The following is a 14,433-nucleotide window of genomic DNA, read 5'->3' as shown; positions in this document are numbered from 1 at the left end:
CAATCTCAACAAGCTTCATATTTTCATTTTTGCATGTGTATGTAAAGTACTTTGATTATATTTACTCTCCATTATCCTCTCCATTCATCTTTCTCCTGTCCCTAATATCCAAAACCCTGTCAGACAGCACTTTAAAAAAAGTGCATGCTAATATCTGAAGGTGTTTCACCTTGGGATTTCATACATGTATATACTGTTCTTGAATCAAATGGACCCCTTTTACACTTTTCCCTATTTTTCAACAGCTTTCATTGAGTTTTATTTCATATCTATATTCATAGATGCAATGTATTTCTGTCTAATTCATTATACTGAGTATTAGAACATTAAGTCTTCTCTTCATGTCCCCTTCTTTCCCGCAAAATACTGTATACAGTGCTGATATAGCACTGTTTACGTCATGTCATATCCCAGTAATTACTGGTGCCTGTACCTTTTGAGAGCATTCCTTGGGGAGTCTGAAACTAAACTCTGTTTTTAAACAGAGTCCCACTAGTTTGCTTTTCATTTCTACAACAAAATAGTGGGCACTGAATGCCGAATACTTTATAAGGAAAAGAGGTTTGCTTTGGCCACAGTCATGTCAATGTCTTCTTGTCCCTAGGTGTTTTCTGTGACCTTGTCAGTATCTCTGACCATGTGTTCCTCCCTGTGTGTCCTCAGAGCCCAAGGTGGTGTTTGCTAAGGAGCAACAAGCAAAAAGTGAGGTGAAGGCTGAGGCAGGGGCCATTGCCACACTGATCTGCGAGTTGGCCCAGGCACAGACAGAGGTGACCTGGTACAAAGACGGGAAGAAGCTGAGCTCGAGCTCGAAGGTGCGCGTGGAGGCATCGGGCTGCACGAGGAGGCTGGTGGTGCAGCAGGCAGGCAAGGCGGATGCTGGGGAGTACAGCTGTGAGGCCGGGGGCCAGAAAGTCTCCTTCCGTCTGGAAGTCACAGGTTAGTGTTTGAGTTACAAAGTTGGCCTCGTTTGGAGGTAATGACTGGCCTTCAACTTTGGTTGCTTTGCGGTCTTTCCATTAAGCTTCGTCTCTTAATTTCTCCCATCTCCTCTCACTTGCCCTTTCATACCATTTGGGCTCAGTAAGGATAAATGGGTAGGGGCAGGATCCTCTTGAGTGGTATTTCTTTTATTTTTTTTTGGTCCTGGGGATTTCACTCAGGACCTGGTCGCTGTTCTTGAATTGTTTTGTTTTGTTCGTGGTCCAGGCTAGTGCTTTACCACTTGAGCCGTAGATCCACTTTGGTTACAGTAATTGCAGACCAGAATTTCACAAACTTTCCTGCCTGGGCTGGCTTGCAATTATGATGCTGAGATTTTATCCTCCTAAGTAGCTAGGGTTATCCTGTGAGCCACAGAGGCCCCACTAGTGGTATTCTCTTTTACTGGTGCTTAGCTCCTTGTTCCCAGAACCCACTTGGTATACTCTATTGTTGGGCTCTTGGCTCTAGAATAGCCCTGAGACTCTCACCTGGGAGATTCACTTACTTTCCACCATGTCCATTCCCAGGTTCTCTCCCAGAGCCACATCTGGTTCTTACAGCTATTGAGGTCTGAGTCCCATTGAACAAAGATAAGGAGATATTTCAAGTGCTTAGTCATACTTTTAAATGTATCAACTGGCCTTTGTGGTTTGTTTTATTTTTAAAGTGTTGGGTGTTGAAGGAGTCATTTCCTATTTTCCCACGTAGTAGATAGATGTTCTTTGAATGTCTAACTGTAAAAAATTCCTACCTGTTTTTTTTTTGCCAGTCCTGAGGCTTGAATTCAGGGCCTGAGCACTGTCCTTGGGCTTTCTCAAGGCTAGAGCTCTACCACTTGACTTACAGCACCACTTTGGGCTTTTCCTATGTATATGGTACTGAGGAATTGAATTCAGGTCTTCCTGCAAGCACTAGGTCAGACTCCTGGCCCCCAACCTGTGTTTTGTTGCAATGTCTCTTCAAAGTGTACAGAGCAGAGATTGGTTAATTTTTGATTTGTGCCATACACTTATGAGGGTGGAAAGATCTTTTTAAAGCACGTCATGTGTTCCTTTTGTCTTCCAATGTTCTCTGTCAGAAGTGCCCTTGGAGACTGATGTATAAAATTAGAGAGGAGAGGCAGGTGGAGCCCATGAGTCAGAATGTAGTGTGAATGCAGTCTCTGTGGGGCAGACAATGGCTGCTGGACAGTGCACATTGCCTGGCATTCCCTTTGTGATTAGGTGTTCTTTAGCTGGCTTCTAAAGGAAGCCAAGAAATTAATGAATTTTCCTTTTGCTAATAGAGGTTTTATGTAGGCTGTGCACCCACGTTTTACTGGTAGGTAGCACCACATATCAGTTGGATACTGTATATGTAAACAGTTCTCAGTTTCTATCTTTGGGAGATTGGTTTTAAGACCCCCATGGATCACAAAATTTAATATTTAGGGAACAGGTACAAGAAGAAGGTACCTTTGAGATCTGTTGGATGGATCGATGAATACAAAAGGCTAGGTATAAAATCAGTTATGAATTTGATGATGAAAGATTTATTATTGTTTTTGTAAAGCATTATTTGAAGAAGATGTAACAAATTATTTTATGGCAAAAATTGGCAAGTTATGTCAATTCGTATATAATTTTTATCAAAACTGAGTAAGTGATAGAAAACTTGCACAGCCCCATAATCTTCAAATAAGTGGAAGCAGTATTTGAGAAAAATGCTTTTCATAGAAAAAGGTTAAGCACAGTGATTCTGCTAATAAATTATTCTGAAAATCCCATGCTTTTGGAGATTCTTCTGGGGAACAGGAAATAGGAGATACGGTTTCCAATTCATCTTACGTAGACAATATGGATTGGTTTTCAAAATCTTACCAAGAAACCAGACAAAACTAAAGTTACAGGCCATTTTCATTTGTAAGGCAAGAATATTGCGCATGATATTGACAAGTTACTATAAGGTACATAAGGACCATATTCTACAATGAAAGTCGTAGCTCATGGGACTGTAGTTGATTTCCCATTAGAAACACAGAAGATCACAGTAATGTCTGTTGGTGGATTATAAGAAAATAACAGAGCTATTTAAAGACAGGAAAAATATTTAAGATTAGTAATTATCCTGGAAAAAATATCTGACAACATTTAGCATCAATTCATAACACAAAAAAAAGCTTTGAGAAGCAGCAGCAGTGGTTGCTATTTTGGGAAGCTGGTTGACATTCCACCTCATTTGCCTCAGATGGGGACAAGAAGAGGATACTCTGTCACTCCCTCTGTCTAATGTATGACACAGGAGAAAACTGAGAGTGCGATTTACAGATCATAAGACTACCACTTTAAAAAAAACCCAAAAGATTGTTAGACTCATTGAACAAAAGTCTTGGGTAAGAGCACCTTATATAGAAGTCATCACACGAGAAAGGCTTGAATATCCATATACTAGCAGTAAGCACTGAAAAATGAAAAAAATTGAAGATTCACAGTAGCTTTAAGCACTGTTTTTCCATATCCTAGGTCCAACAAATGATAGATAAGAGCTCAGTGGGGGAAATTATTAAAATGCGTTGAGATAAATTGAAGATTTCAAGAGGTTAGTAGAAGCCATAGAAGATATAATTTTGTCAGAAGTCAGAATCAAAACACAAGTTTTTGGAGCAAGTTGGAGCTAGTGGGAGGTAGAAAGAGGATGGGTCATCACTGATAGGTGATGATAAAATAACCTCGTATATCTCCCTTGGGCCATATGCAAGAATCAATAACACTTGAGTCAGCCACTTGAGTGTGAACAAAAGACTTAGTCACATGTATTATTTAAGGAGTTTCTTATAATGAGTGGTTTTATTTTATTTTTTTGCCAGTCCTGGGCTTGAGCTCAGGGCCTGAGTACTATCCTTGGACTTTCTCAAGGCTAGAACTCTACCACTGAGCCACAGCACCATTTCTGGCTTTTTTCTATATATGTGGTACCGAGGAATTGAACCCGGGTCTTTGTGCATGCTAGGCAAGCACTCTACCACTAGGCCAAACTCCTGGCCCATGAGTTGTTTTATAACCCGAACATAAATGCACTGCCCACACAGAATCAGTTAATATGATTAATTTTGTATATGTAAAACAAAACAAAGCAACCCCCCCAAGTTAATTTTATCAAAAGACACTATAACAGAGTGAAAAGTTAAGGCACATAGACAGAGTGTTAAATGCCTATAACTGGTGAGACTTTGGCATTTCAATAAATAAGGACCTAGACCCAAACATAGTGAAAATGGAGGGCACAGTGACACATGAAGAGTAAACACTGTGATAATAAATGTCTGAAGATCTCAGCTCTGCTCATCATCCAGACAAATCACCAGAGAGCCACTGTAGGTATCAGTGCATGGAGACCATGTCGCAGTGTGCCCTAGCACAGATCCATTGCGCAGTGGCATCATATGTGGATAAACCACGGAGGCGATACCAAGGAGCACTGGAGCTTCTTCTGGGTGTACAGCAAATGCAGAGTCTGAAGAAGGCCTGACCTACACAGTATCTCTGACCATTATTCCTCCCTGTGTATTTCCAGAGCCCAAGGTGGTGTTTGCCAAGGAACAGAAGGAAAAAAGTGAAGTGAAGGCCGAGGCTGGAGCTAATGCCACGCTGAGCTGCGAGGTGGCCCAGGCACAGGCAGAGGTGACCTGGTACAAGGATGGGAAGAAGCTTAGCTCAGGCTCGAAGGTGCGAATGGAGGCATCGGGCTGCACGAGGAGGCTGGTGGTGCAGCAGGCAGGCAAGGAAGATGCTGGGGAGTACAGCTGTGAGGCTGGGGGCCAGAAGGTCTCCTTCCACCTGGATGTTGCAGGTGAGTGTTTGACACACTAAGTTAGCTTTGTTTCAAGGTGATGTGAGCCAGATTGATCACTTGGCTCTTTATGTTAGCCTTCCTTTTATTGTCTTCTTTCCTTCTGCCTCTCATTTTCATTCCTGCGACAAAGCCCAGGGAGGCTGTTCTCATACAAATTGAGTGATATTTCCATGTAATAGTGGTTCACCATTCATCATGAACACCTGTGGAGAACCCACCTGATTTTCTGTCTTGGAGTTTTGCTGCATTTGGCCTTGTGACTCATGTGTCTGTCCTAGAACCACATGGTCATGCTCATTTGAGAAAGGTCCTTGAATTGGTTTCAACCAGAAGGGGAAGATATTTTGGCCCCATAAACATCCTTGGAATTATATAAAGAATGAAGTGTGGGTTGTCAAAGTTTAAGGTTTGGGGATGCTCTTTTGTCTTTTCCTATGGGGATGAAGGTTGTCTTTGTGTATTTACTACATAGAGAAAAATCTAGATCTATGATTTCTTTTCATGTTTGTGCAAAGCAGACCAAGGGTTGGTAGAAGTATACCTGGAGATTGGAAACTATACCTTGAAGGGAAGTCTCATTTTTCTTTTACCTTTAGTTAAAACATTGTCAGAAATTCTTTTTTGAATATGTGTATACATGTGGAACTGGAAAGAAATAAGTAGCTCAAACTCATGAAGATGAGTTAGAACAGAAGTAGCCTCTGACTGATCGAACAGAATCCATTCATAAGGATTCCTATTTATTTGTGTGTGTCTGTGCATCCTGGTGTGAGTCATAGAGCCCAAGGTCTGAGAACCAAATCTATCTCTCTTTCACAAGGAGGGTTGTTAACTAGGAGTGTTCATATATGTGGTGTGTGTGTATGTGCATGCCGCCATAGAAGCTCCTAGGTACCAGCCCATAGCTTGGTGTTGCATCTAGATGATTGTGTAGGATTCAGACCCAGTATGTATTTTTCCAAAGTGTTATTTTGAGATTGACAAAATTTTACGGTAGTAAGTTTGGAAAGTTTTGACAAATGGAGCAGTTTCTTAAACAAAGAAGACATAGATAAATAAGTCCTATAACTTCTAAAGAAATGTAATGAGAAATTTAAAAAGTAACCCCCTTCTTATGAAGAGTTTAGTGGCTCTATTCATAAGTTATACTAACTATACTTGAAAGAAATTACTCACATTTGTGGAAATGTCAAGAATAGAACAAGAAGTTTTACTCACAAATATGTTTTTTTTTTAAACAAGAAGTTTATTTAAACAACAAGACGCTTGACTTGAAGGGAAAACTATCTAGGATTCTTTTTTTTTAAGAGTAATTTACCCCTACTTAAAGACAGATTTGCCCTACATGTAACAGCTACGTACAAAAAAGTTATAAAATTATCCTTTGTTTTACAATGATAAATGGAAACATTAAAATTCTCCAATCAAACAAGGAATGCAAGAATTTTTGTTGTTTTTTCTTTTTTTTGTTAAAACAGTGAGAGCAAAATAACTTACTGAAATACAAAGATAAAAGCTGAATGAGCATGCCACTAATGGAGAAGGGGGATATTTTCACAGAACCAGTATTTTTCCCCATCCCATCTCCATTTGATGTCAATCAAAATATACCATTGGCCATTTAGTTAAAAAAGGAAAAAAGAAAAGCAATATGTTTGTGCACATACACCAGTTACTTTATGTACAATAAAGGAATGGGGAAGGGGAAAATGAAAGAATAGAGAAAACTATACTGTAGTAGTCAGGATGTGGTGGAACCAAATTGCAGTTTTCTAATTAAGAATGTATTCTTGGTCTGTAAGAACAAAGTTCTGGAGCAAAGTAGCAGGTTCCCTTTTTTAGTAGACACCTCCTGTCTGCTGCTGGAACACGTCAATTGTATCTTCATCCTCCATTTTCAACTGTGCAGGTGTGTCTGTTTCATTGATTGGCTGCCCATCAATAGGCTTTCATTAGTTTACTAAGTGGTGTAGCCTCTTAATCTTAAATTGCACCACAGAACCATCCTGCCCCGCCACCTTCAAATTAATATGATCGTTGTTCTCAGTCTTGACTCCTTCCTTGGGCTTTTCGTCATCCATCGCGAGTGCCCGAATCTCCTCAGATGTCGCTTCACAAAAGAGGTCCCCGGTCCGCACCGAACGAGCACACAGGCAGCACCACCACAAATATGTTTTAGATAGATAGTATACAACATGGAAACAAAAAGTTGTATAGAACTTATAATGGATATGGAGGTTAATTCTAGGTGAATTAGAGACCTCAGCACCTCAAGTACACCATAATACTCTTAGTTGATGACATGGGCTGCTGAATGACCTCAAGAGAAGGAAAGGTCTCTCTCTCTCTTTTTTTTGCCAGTCCTGGGCTTGAGCTCAGGGCCTGAGCATTGTCTTTGGACTTTCTCAAGGCTAGAGCTCTACCACTTGAGCCTCAGCACCACTTCTGGCTTTTTTCTATGTATGTGGTACCAAGGAATTGAACCCGGGTCTTTGTGCATGCTAGGCAGCACTCTACCACTAGGCCAACCTCCCGGCCCAGAAAGGTCTCTTATGAGAAAATAATTACAGTGTATCTAGAGTACACATCTGACTACATTGAAATGAATAGCAGCTAAATTAGAAGACATTTGTTTTAATCTGTTTTGTATTGCTATAACAAAATTAATGAATGCTGGATGAATGATAAGTGAAAGAAGTAGATTTGGCTTACTTTTCTAGAAAGATTGAAAGATTGCAAACAGCATGGAGCTGGGGTGCTGGTAAGGGTCTTAGCACCATGTTATGGTGAAAAATCAGAGAGAAAGAGAGCCTGCAAGTTCCACAGGAGGTCAAATGCATGGATGTTTATATCAGTCTGCTCTTGAAAGACCACATTACACCTACAGGATCCAGTGCACTCTGCAAGAGTCAACCTACTTTTGGGGACCTGCATTGATTCACTTACATGTTTTCCTCCCTGTGTGTCTTCAGAGCCCAAGGTGGTGTTTGCTAAGGAACAACAAGCAAAAAGGGAGGTGAAGGCTGAGGCAGGGGCCATTGCCACACTGAGCTGTGAGCTGGCTCAGGCACAGACAGAGGTGACCTGGTACAAAGATGGGAAGAAGCTGAGCTCGAGCTCGAAGGTACGCGTGGAGGCATCAGGCTGCACGAGGAGGCTGGTGGTGCAGCAGGCGGACAAGGCAGATGCTGGGGAGTACAGCTGCGAGGCAGGGGGCCAGAAGGTCTCCTTCCACCTGGATGTTGCAGGTGGGTATGTCAGGGTTGGGTTGAAGGGACCGGGATGCTCACTGGTGGGTATGAAAATGAACCTACCAGGCAGCTAAGGCCACTTAGGTCCTTGGGACTCATTCACATACTCAGTTTTTCTCGCAGGCCATTGTGTCATTGTCAGGAGACTGGAGCAGGCTGGTGGTGTGAGCTTACCATGGAGTCTACCTTGGTGACTCTGACATGGAAGTCATGGAGGCTATTGTGTAGTGGGGTCCTTCTAATGACTTGCAGAAGCTCATAGTGCCCTATTAGCCTGGCTCCAGAGTTCTGCAAACCCTTGCTTGGGTCTGTGGTGTTCCCAGATATCCATCTCTGTATGTCTGCCTCCTCTGCTACCACTATAGTTCAGCCTCCTTTTCTCTTGGCCCAGGCTGGCACTCTGTTTTCTGGAATCCCCTCTATGTCTTTGGCCAAGAATGATGTGTGCTATTTGTTGAGCTGAGGATAGATATCTCTTTCAATTCTATTTGTCCTGTTTTTCTTGTGGCCTCTGAATGGTGGGAAAGAATTGAGAGGTCATTGGTGGTCTGCAGGTTGTGGGCAATCAGAGACAAGAAAGGGTCAGGATCCTGTCTGCAAAGATCAGGAAGGTGGTATTATCAGGAGGCTGGCATGGCTTCTGTGACCACACAGACAGCAGCAGATCATCTGTGCTGGCAGGACCTGACGAGCTCAAGGGTGTCTGATGAGGGCTGACTACCCCAAGGCTTCTCCACATACAGCTACAGAACATGCACAGTGGGCACACCTTAGCTTTGTCATACAGTGCTCTGCTAATCAGGGATAGGCCTGTTTTGGCCATCATTGGGCTCAGGTAAGCTCTAGACTCTGAAGAGAGTTTGAGTCTGTTCTATGGTTTCCCTCTCTGTCTCTGTCTTGTCTCTCTCTGCATCAGTACTGGGGCTTGAATTGTAGGTCTGAGTACTGTCCTTGAGTTGGCTACAGGCTAGAATTCTACCACTTGAGCCAGTTTTACTTCTGAACTTTTGTGGTTAATTGGAGTTAAAAAATCTCATAGTTTTTTTTCCTATCCAAGCTGGCTTTGAATCATGATCTTCATTTATCAGCCACCTAAGTAACTAGGATTACAGGCATGAGTCACTGGTACCTTGCCTTACTCTCTTCTCTGTGTCCAGAGCCCAAGATGGTGTTTAACAAGAAACAGCAGGCAAAAAGTGAGATGAAGGCTGAGGTGGGGTCCAGTGCCATACTGAGCTGCGAGATGGCCCAGGCACAGACAGAGGTGACCTGGTACAAGGATGGGAAGAAGCTGAGCTCAAGCTCGAAGGTGCGCGTGGAGGCGTCGGGCTGCACGAGGAGGCTGGTGGTGCAGCAGGTGGGCAAGGCGGATGCTGGGGAGTACAGCTGTGAGGCCGGGGGCCAGAAGGTCTCCTTCCACCTGGATGTCACAGGTCAGTTTTTTGCACAAAGAAGAGGTCTTGTTGGCTTTGTGACATGTCATCTTTCACACTGTTTTTGCCTGACTCTGAGCACTGGAATGGAAAGGGTGTAACCAGGAGGGGCCATCTCTATGCATCTTGAACGCTGCTTCCATGCAGTAATGCGTTATTATGCATTTCTAGCAGCAACTGTAACCTTGTGCTGGTTCTTGGTATCCAGGGATGTACCTTGCTCTGCCTGGGACTGGGACAAGTGTGCTGTTATTCTGGGATATGTGAATATTCTGTCCAGTGTCTGGCAGCTCCTGCATTCTCTGGGCAACTCATAATGTTTCCTGCTAGTGAGACTTGTTTCCATTTCATTGTTATAAAATGACTACTTTATTATACTTGAAATTATCTTGAAACAAAAATTTAGTCTAATACATTCCATATACATAGAAGTTGATGTGCCATGGTACACGGTACATGGTATCAGGTGTGTACTGTGGCATGTTGGTGGGCATGCTCCTAGGAGACTGCAGTACTCTTTGTTTTCCAACTGCAGTTTAGAACATTCTGTTTGTATTCTCTTTGTTATTTGATGTATGAGTCAAAGCACAAGTGGCTTTATGACATTTCTCTATCCTTGAAACGTTAGATGAGTTCCTTTAGAGGCAGCAATTGTCTACAGGTGGTGTTTATGGCACAGAAATTCCTAATGGTTCATATCAGCTAGTCATGCTGCTGTCTCAGAAATACAGTCACTTCCCTTCACTAAGTCCCTAAGTCACCTAATATCAGATTGCAATGGCTGTTGTCCGTTGACCTGAGTGTCACTGCATGACATTTTAATACAGTTCCATTCTGCATTGGTTTGTGAGAATGCATACATTAAAAAAGTCTGTATGCTTGCCAACTTTTAAGAGAATATGGCCAATTATTTTATGATAATAAGTTTGTAAAATTATGACCATTTGGCATAAAGTTATCAAAAGTAACACAGGAGAGAAAGGAATTGAGCATTCTTTTAAGAAATGGCCCACGAATCTATCTCATTGTAGAGAAAGATGAAAGTCCAGGGGATCAGTGGTAAATCATACCAAACATTCTAGAAGGAAATTATTAGTGTTTTGCCGAACATTTAGATGACTATAATTGATAATGTGCAGTGTAATTTAAAGTAGCTACTAAGACTATGTAAAATATAGTATTTAATGCTATACCAAGAGTACATGAAATATTTTCACATCTAGAAATAATGAATATTTCAGGTAATAGAATAGGTCATTCTACTGTATATATATATATATATATATATATATATATATATATATATATATGGGGATGTCAAATTTGCCCTATAAATATATGCAATTTTCTGTTAAGATGAAAAAAATTCCACATTCATGGAGATTCTTATAAGTAGGAGACAAAAGTAAATATACTCTAACTTATTATTATTATTATTATTATTATTATTTGTTAGTCCTGGGGCTTGAACTCAGGGCTTGGGCACTGTCCTTGGGCTTTCTCAATGCTAGCACTCTACCCCTTGAGCCACAGCACGACTTTCAGACTTTTCTTTGTATGTGGTACCAAGGAATGAACCCAGGGCTTTGTGTGTGTTGGGCAAGCACTGTACTAGTAGGCCACACTCTTGGATCTAGAATTGATTATTTTTTACTCTTAGAATAATATTTCTTGAACAGGACACAAGGACACTCAGTGGGAAGGTTTAATGGACATTTTTTGCCTTTACTATAACTAAGATCGTCTTGTCATCCTTCGCTAGGCATTGGTGGCGCTCGCTTGTAATCCTAGCTATCCAGAGGCTGAGATCTGGAGAAGTGCAGTACAGGCAAAAATCTGTGAGAATCTGCTTCCAAAATAACCAGATAACAAAAAACAAAATAACCAAATAACAAAAAGCCAGGCTGGAGATATGGCTTCAGTGGTAGAACTCCATTTCAAAAAAAAGAAAAGGAGAACACCCCAAAAGAGAAAAACGATAAAGAAGAATAGAAAATATGGGCAAGTTGTTCATATACACAACAATCAGAGCTTTTGCAAATAAAGCAGTGTTCCTAAAAGTGAAAAGGAAAACGGGCGGTGGGGGGGGGGATGACTAACACTTGATTATTAAGTAAAAGTCACACTGTGGAAGATTAAGCACCAGTGGCTAGAAACAGAAAAAGGTCTTTGCCTTTGTTAGGCATTGTGAGGCAGTAGAGCCACAGGTAGTTCAGGATCTCTCCAGATGCAGCAGGTAATGTAAGTGCAGATAAGAACTTGGACTTGGAGATGATATTGGACTCTCAGAAACTCTCAGCTCTGTAGGGAGTGTCCTTTACTGTTGTGCAAGAGTCTTTTATTTTCACCTAGAGGGAGGTGCACATATATCACAGCCACATTGGCTCCTTAGAGGAGATTGTGCACAGAGACTGTGTCACAATGTTCTCTCTGGAACAGCCCTATCATACAGAATGTGTGGGTAAACTCTGGTGTGCTAAGAGAGACTTGTTCTAGGCATACAGAGACAAATAAAGGTTTTGTCCTCCAGCTACTTGATTTAGGTCTTTTTCTCCTGTGGACTTCCTGATCTAGATGTCATATGTAACTCTGTGCACTCATTGTTATCTGTCCTCAGAGCCCAAGATGGTGTTTGCTAAGGAGCAGCAAGTAAAAAGTGAGGTGAAGGCCGAGGCTGGAGCCAGTGCTACTCTGAGCTGCGAGGTGGCCCAGGCACAGACAGAGGTGACCTGGTACAAAGATGGGAAAAAGCTGAGCTCAAGTTCGAAGGTGCGAGTGGAGGCATCCGGCTGCACAAGGAGGCTGGTGGTGCAGCAGGCGAGCAAGGCGGATGCTGGGAAGTACAGCTGTGAGTCCGGGGGCCAAAAAGTTTCCTTCTGTCTGGATGTTGCAGGTCAGTCCTTCAGGAGATTGCCTTTGTTTTGAGAGAATGTAAACATTGCTGATAACAAGGACAGATCCTGGAGCTCTTTCCTAGGTTTTATCTCTGCATGTCTTTTATCCTCCCTCTGCCTACCTTCATTCTCATGGCTGAGCCAATAGGCTTGGTGTATGTGTGTGTTCAGCAGAGTCTAGAGTCTTTTGTATTTTTCGGGCAGAATCTATGTACTGTAATATTCAATCTCATATCCCCTGTATTTGTCAAGAATGTATCATTCTTCCTTAGTGCTCCAGAATCATACCAGATGCATATAATTGAGGTAGACCAGATGTCTGTCTTTAGAATTTCTCCTTATAGCTCTTCCATATTTTTCCTTAGATTTACACAAAAGTATTTCCAAACTCAAAAAGGTCAAAATATATAATTTTTAGCAAAGACTAGGGGTAAATCTATCATATTTAGAATGATGCCGACACTGACTATTGTGCTATCGATGTTCAGTTAAGTGTTCTGGAATACTCTTTCCCCCTTTCTCATGGATGTAGGTCTGTGTGCCCTATGACATAGTCTAGATCCACCTTTGGTGGCATGTCTGTGCAGATCACAGAGAGAGCAGTGGAGTGGTAGACACTGCTATGCTACCTTTGTGGGAATTTGCAGCTCTGTTTCCAAAGAGCAAATCTTGTTTCTCTTTTGTGTTCAGTGAAAATATTATTTTTGATTTTTATTTTGTTTTATTTTTCAGTACTAAGTTATAGCTCATTATGTGTGTTAAGCAAACAAGTTACCACCGTGCCACATGGCATTCCAAGCTTTACTATTCTGCATGAGAATTCTTTTGGAATTTGACCTACAGATTTGGAGGTTTTTTGGTTTGTTTGTTTTCATACCATTCCTGGGGCTTGAACTCAAATCTTGGGCATTGTTCCTGAGTGTTTTATTTATTTATTTTTTTGCTCAAGGATAACATTCTGCTACTTGAGCCAAGCTCTATTTTCTTCTTTTTCTTTTTTTCTTTTTGTATTTTATTGGAAATAAGAGTCTCATAGACTTTCCTTCCTGGGCTAACTTTAAGTTGCAATTCTCAGATTTTAGCCTCCTAAGTAACTAGGATTATAGGCATGAGCCACTGGTGCCTGACTGATGTATAGATTTTAGAATGGAAGAGAATAAGTAGCTCATGGCACAATGTGGCACACTTTCGTAAGGATGGATTTATTATTTTTTGTTACTGTTGGTCATGGGGCTTGAACTCTGGGCCTGAGCATTGTCCCTGAGCTCTTCAGCTCAAGACTACCACCCTACCTCTTGAGCCACAGCGCCACTTCTGGTTTTCTAGTGGTTAATTGGAGATAAGAGTCTCACAGACTTTAGTGCCTGGGCTGGCTTTGGACCTTGATCCTCAGATCTCAGCCTCCTGAGTAGCTAGGATTACAGGTATGAGCCACCATACCTGGCTTAGGATAGATTTATTTCACACTGGCCATTCAGAATTTATTTCATGACATTTCAGTAATGACTCTGTGTCTCTGTGGATGATTCATAGAGTATGAGAGCCAACATCATTTTTTTTTATTTTAGGAAACTTGTATGCTGGCTGTGGTTCAACAGTGACATCCAAATGCTACCATAAGAGTGTTGTGTCAGTACTGTTGAGTGTCCATCATTTAGAAAGCCAAAATACTTCCAAATCATACTTTTTTTTAGTGACAAAATGATACCACAGTGGAAAATTGTATACCATGACATTTTATTTCATACACATTAAAATGATTACATATTGCCTTCAGGCTTTGTGTTATGCATGTCTATAAAACACAAATAGATTTTGTGTTTAGATCTGGTTCTAGCCCTGGGATTTCACTATATATACATATGTAAATATTAAAAAATCCAAAATTATCTGAAATCTGAAATACTTCTGGCCCCAAATATTTCAAATAAGGAACCTGCAACTTATATATAAAGGTTTGGTTTCTATAGATACCATAACCTAAAATATTTTATTGTTATTATTTTTGCCAGTCCTAGAGCTTGAACTCAAGGCCTGCCT

General features: G+C 41.3%; 1 protein-coding gene and 1 pseudogene across 1 annotated transcript in view; one reads left to right on the top strand and one right to left on the bottom strand.

Moving 5' to 3' along the window:
* Obscn (obscurin, cytoskeletal calmodulin and titin-interacting RhoGEF) overlaps nt 1-14,433 on the top strand; it is a 140,420-nt gene that overhangs the window by 27,134 nt on the left and 98,853 nt on the right. The window contains 5 exon segments of the mRNA XM_090340000.1: nt 664-939; nt 4,537-4,812; nt 7,788-8,063; nt 9,224-9,499; nt 12,117-12,392. Of these exon segments, the coding sequence (XP_090196126.1) occupies nt 664-939; nt 4,537-4,812; nt 7,788-8,063; nt 9,224-9,499; nt 12,117-12,392 (1,380 nt within the window).
* LOC150057402 (small ubiquitin-related modifier 2 pseudogene) lies at nt 6,470-6,958 on the bottom strand (annotated as a pseudogene).

The sequence above is a fragment of the Megascapheus bottae genome, chromosome 10 (assembly GCF_031878675.1).
Source record: "Megascapheus bottae isolate mThoBot1 chromosome 10, mThoBot2.hap1, whole genome shotgun sequence".
In the NCBI taxonomy this organism is placed as follows: Eukaryota; Metazoa; Chordata; class Mammalia; order Rodentia; family Geomyidae; genus Megascapheus; species Megascapheus bottae.
Note: the sequence above shows the minus strand (reverse complement) of the source record. Positions and strands in the feature narration are given on the sequence as shown.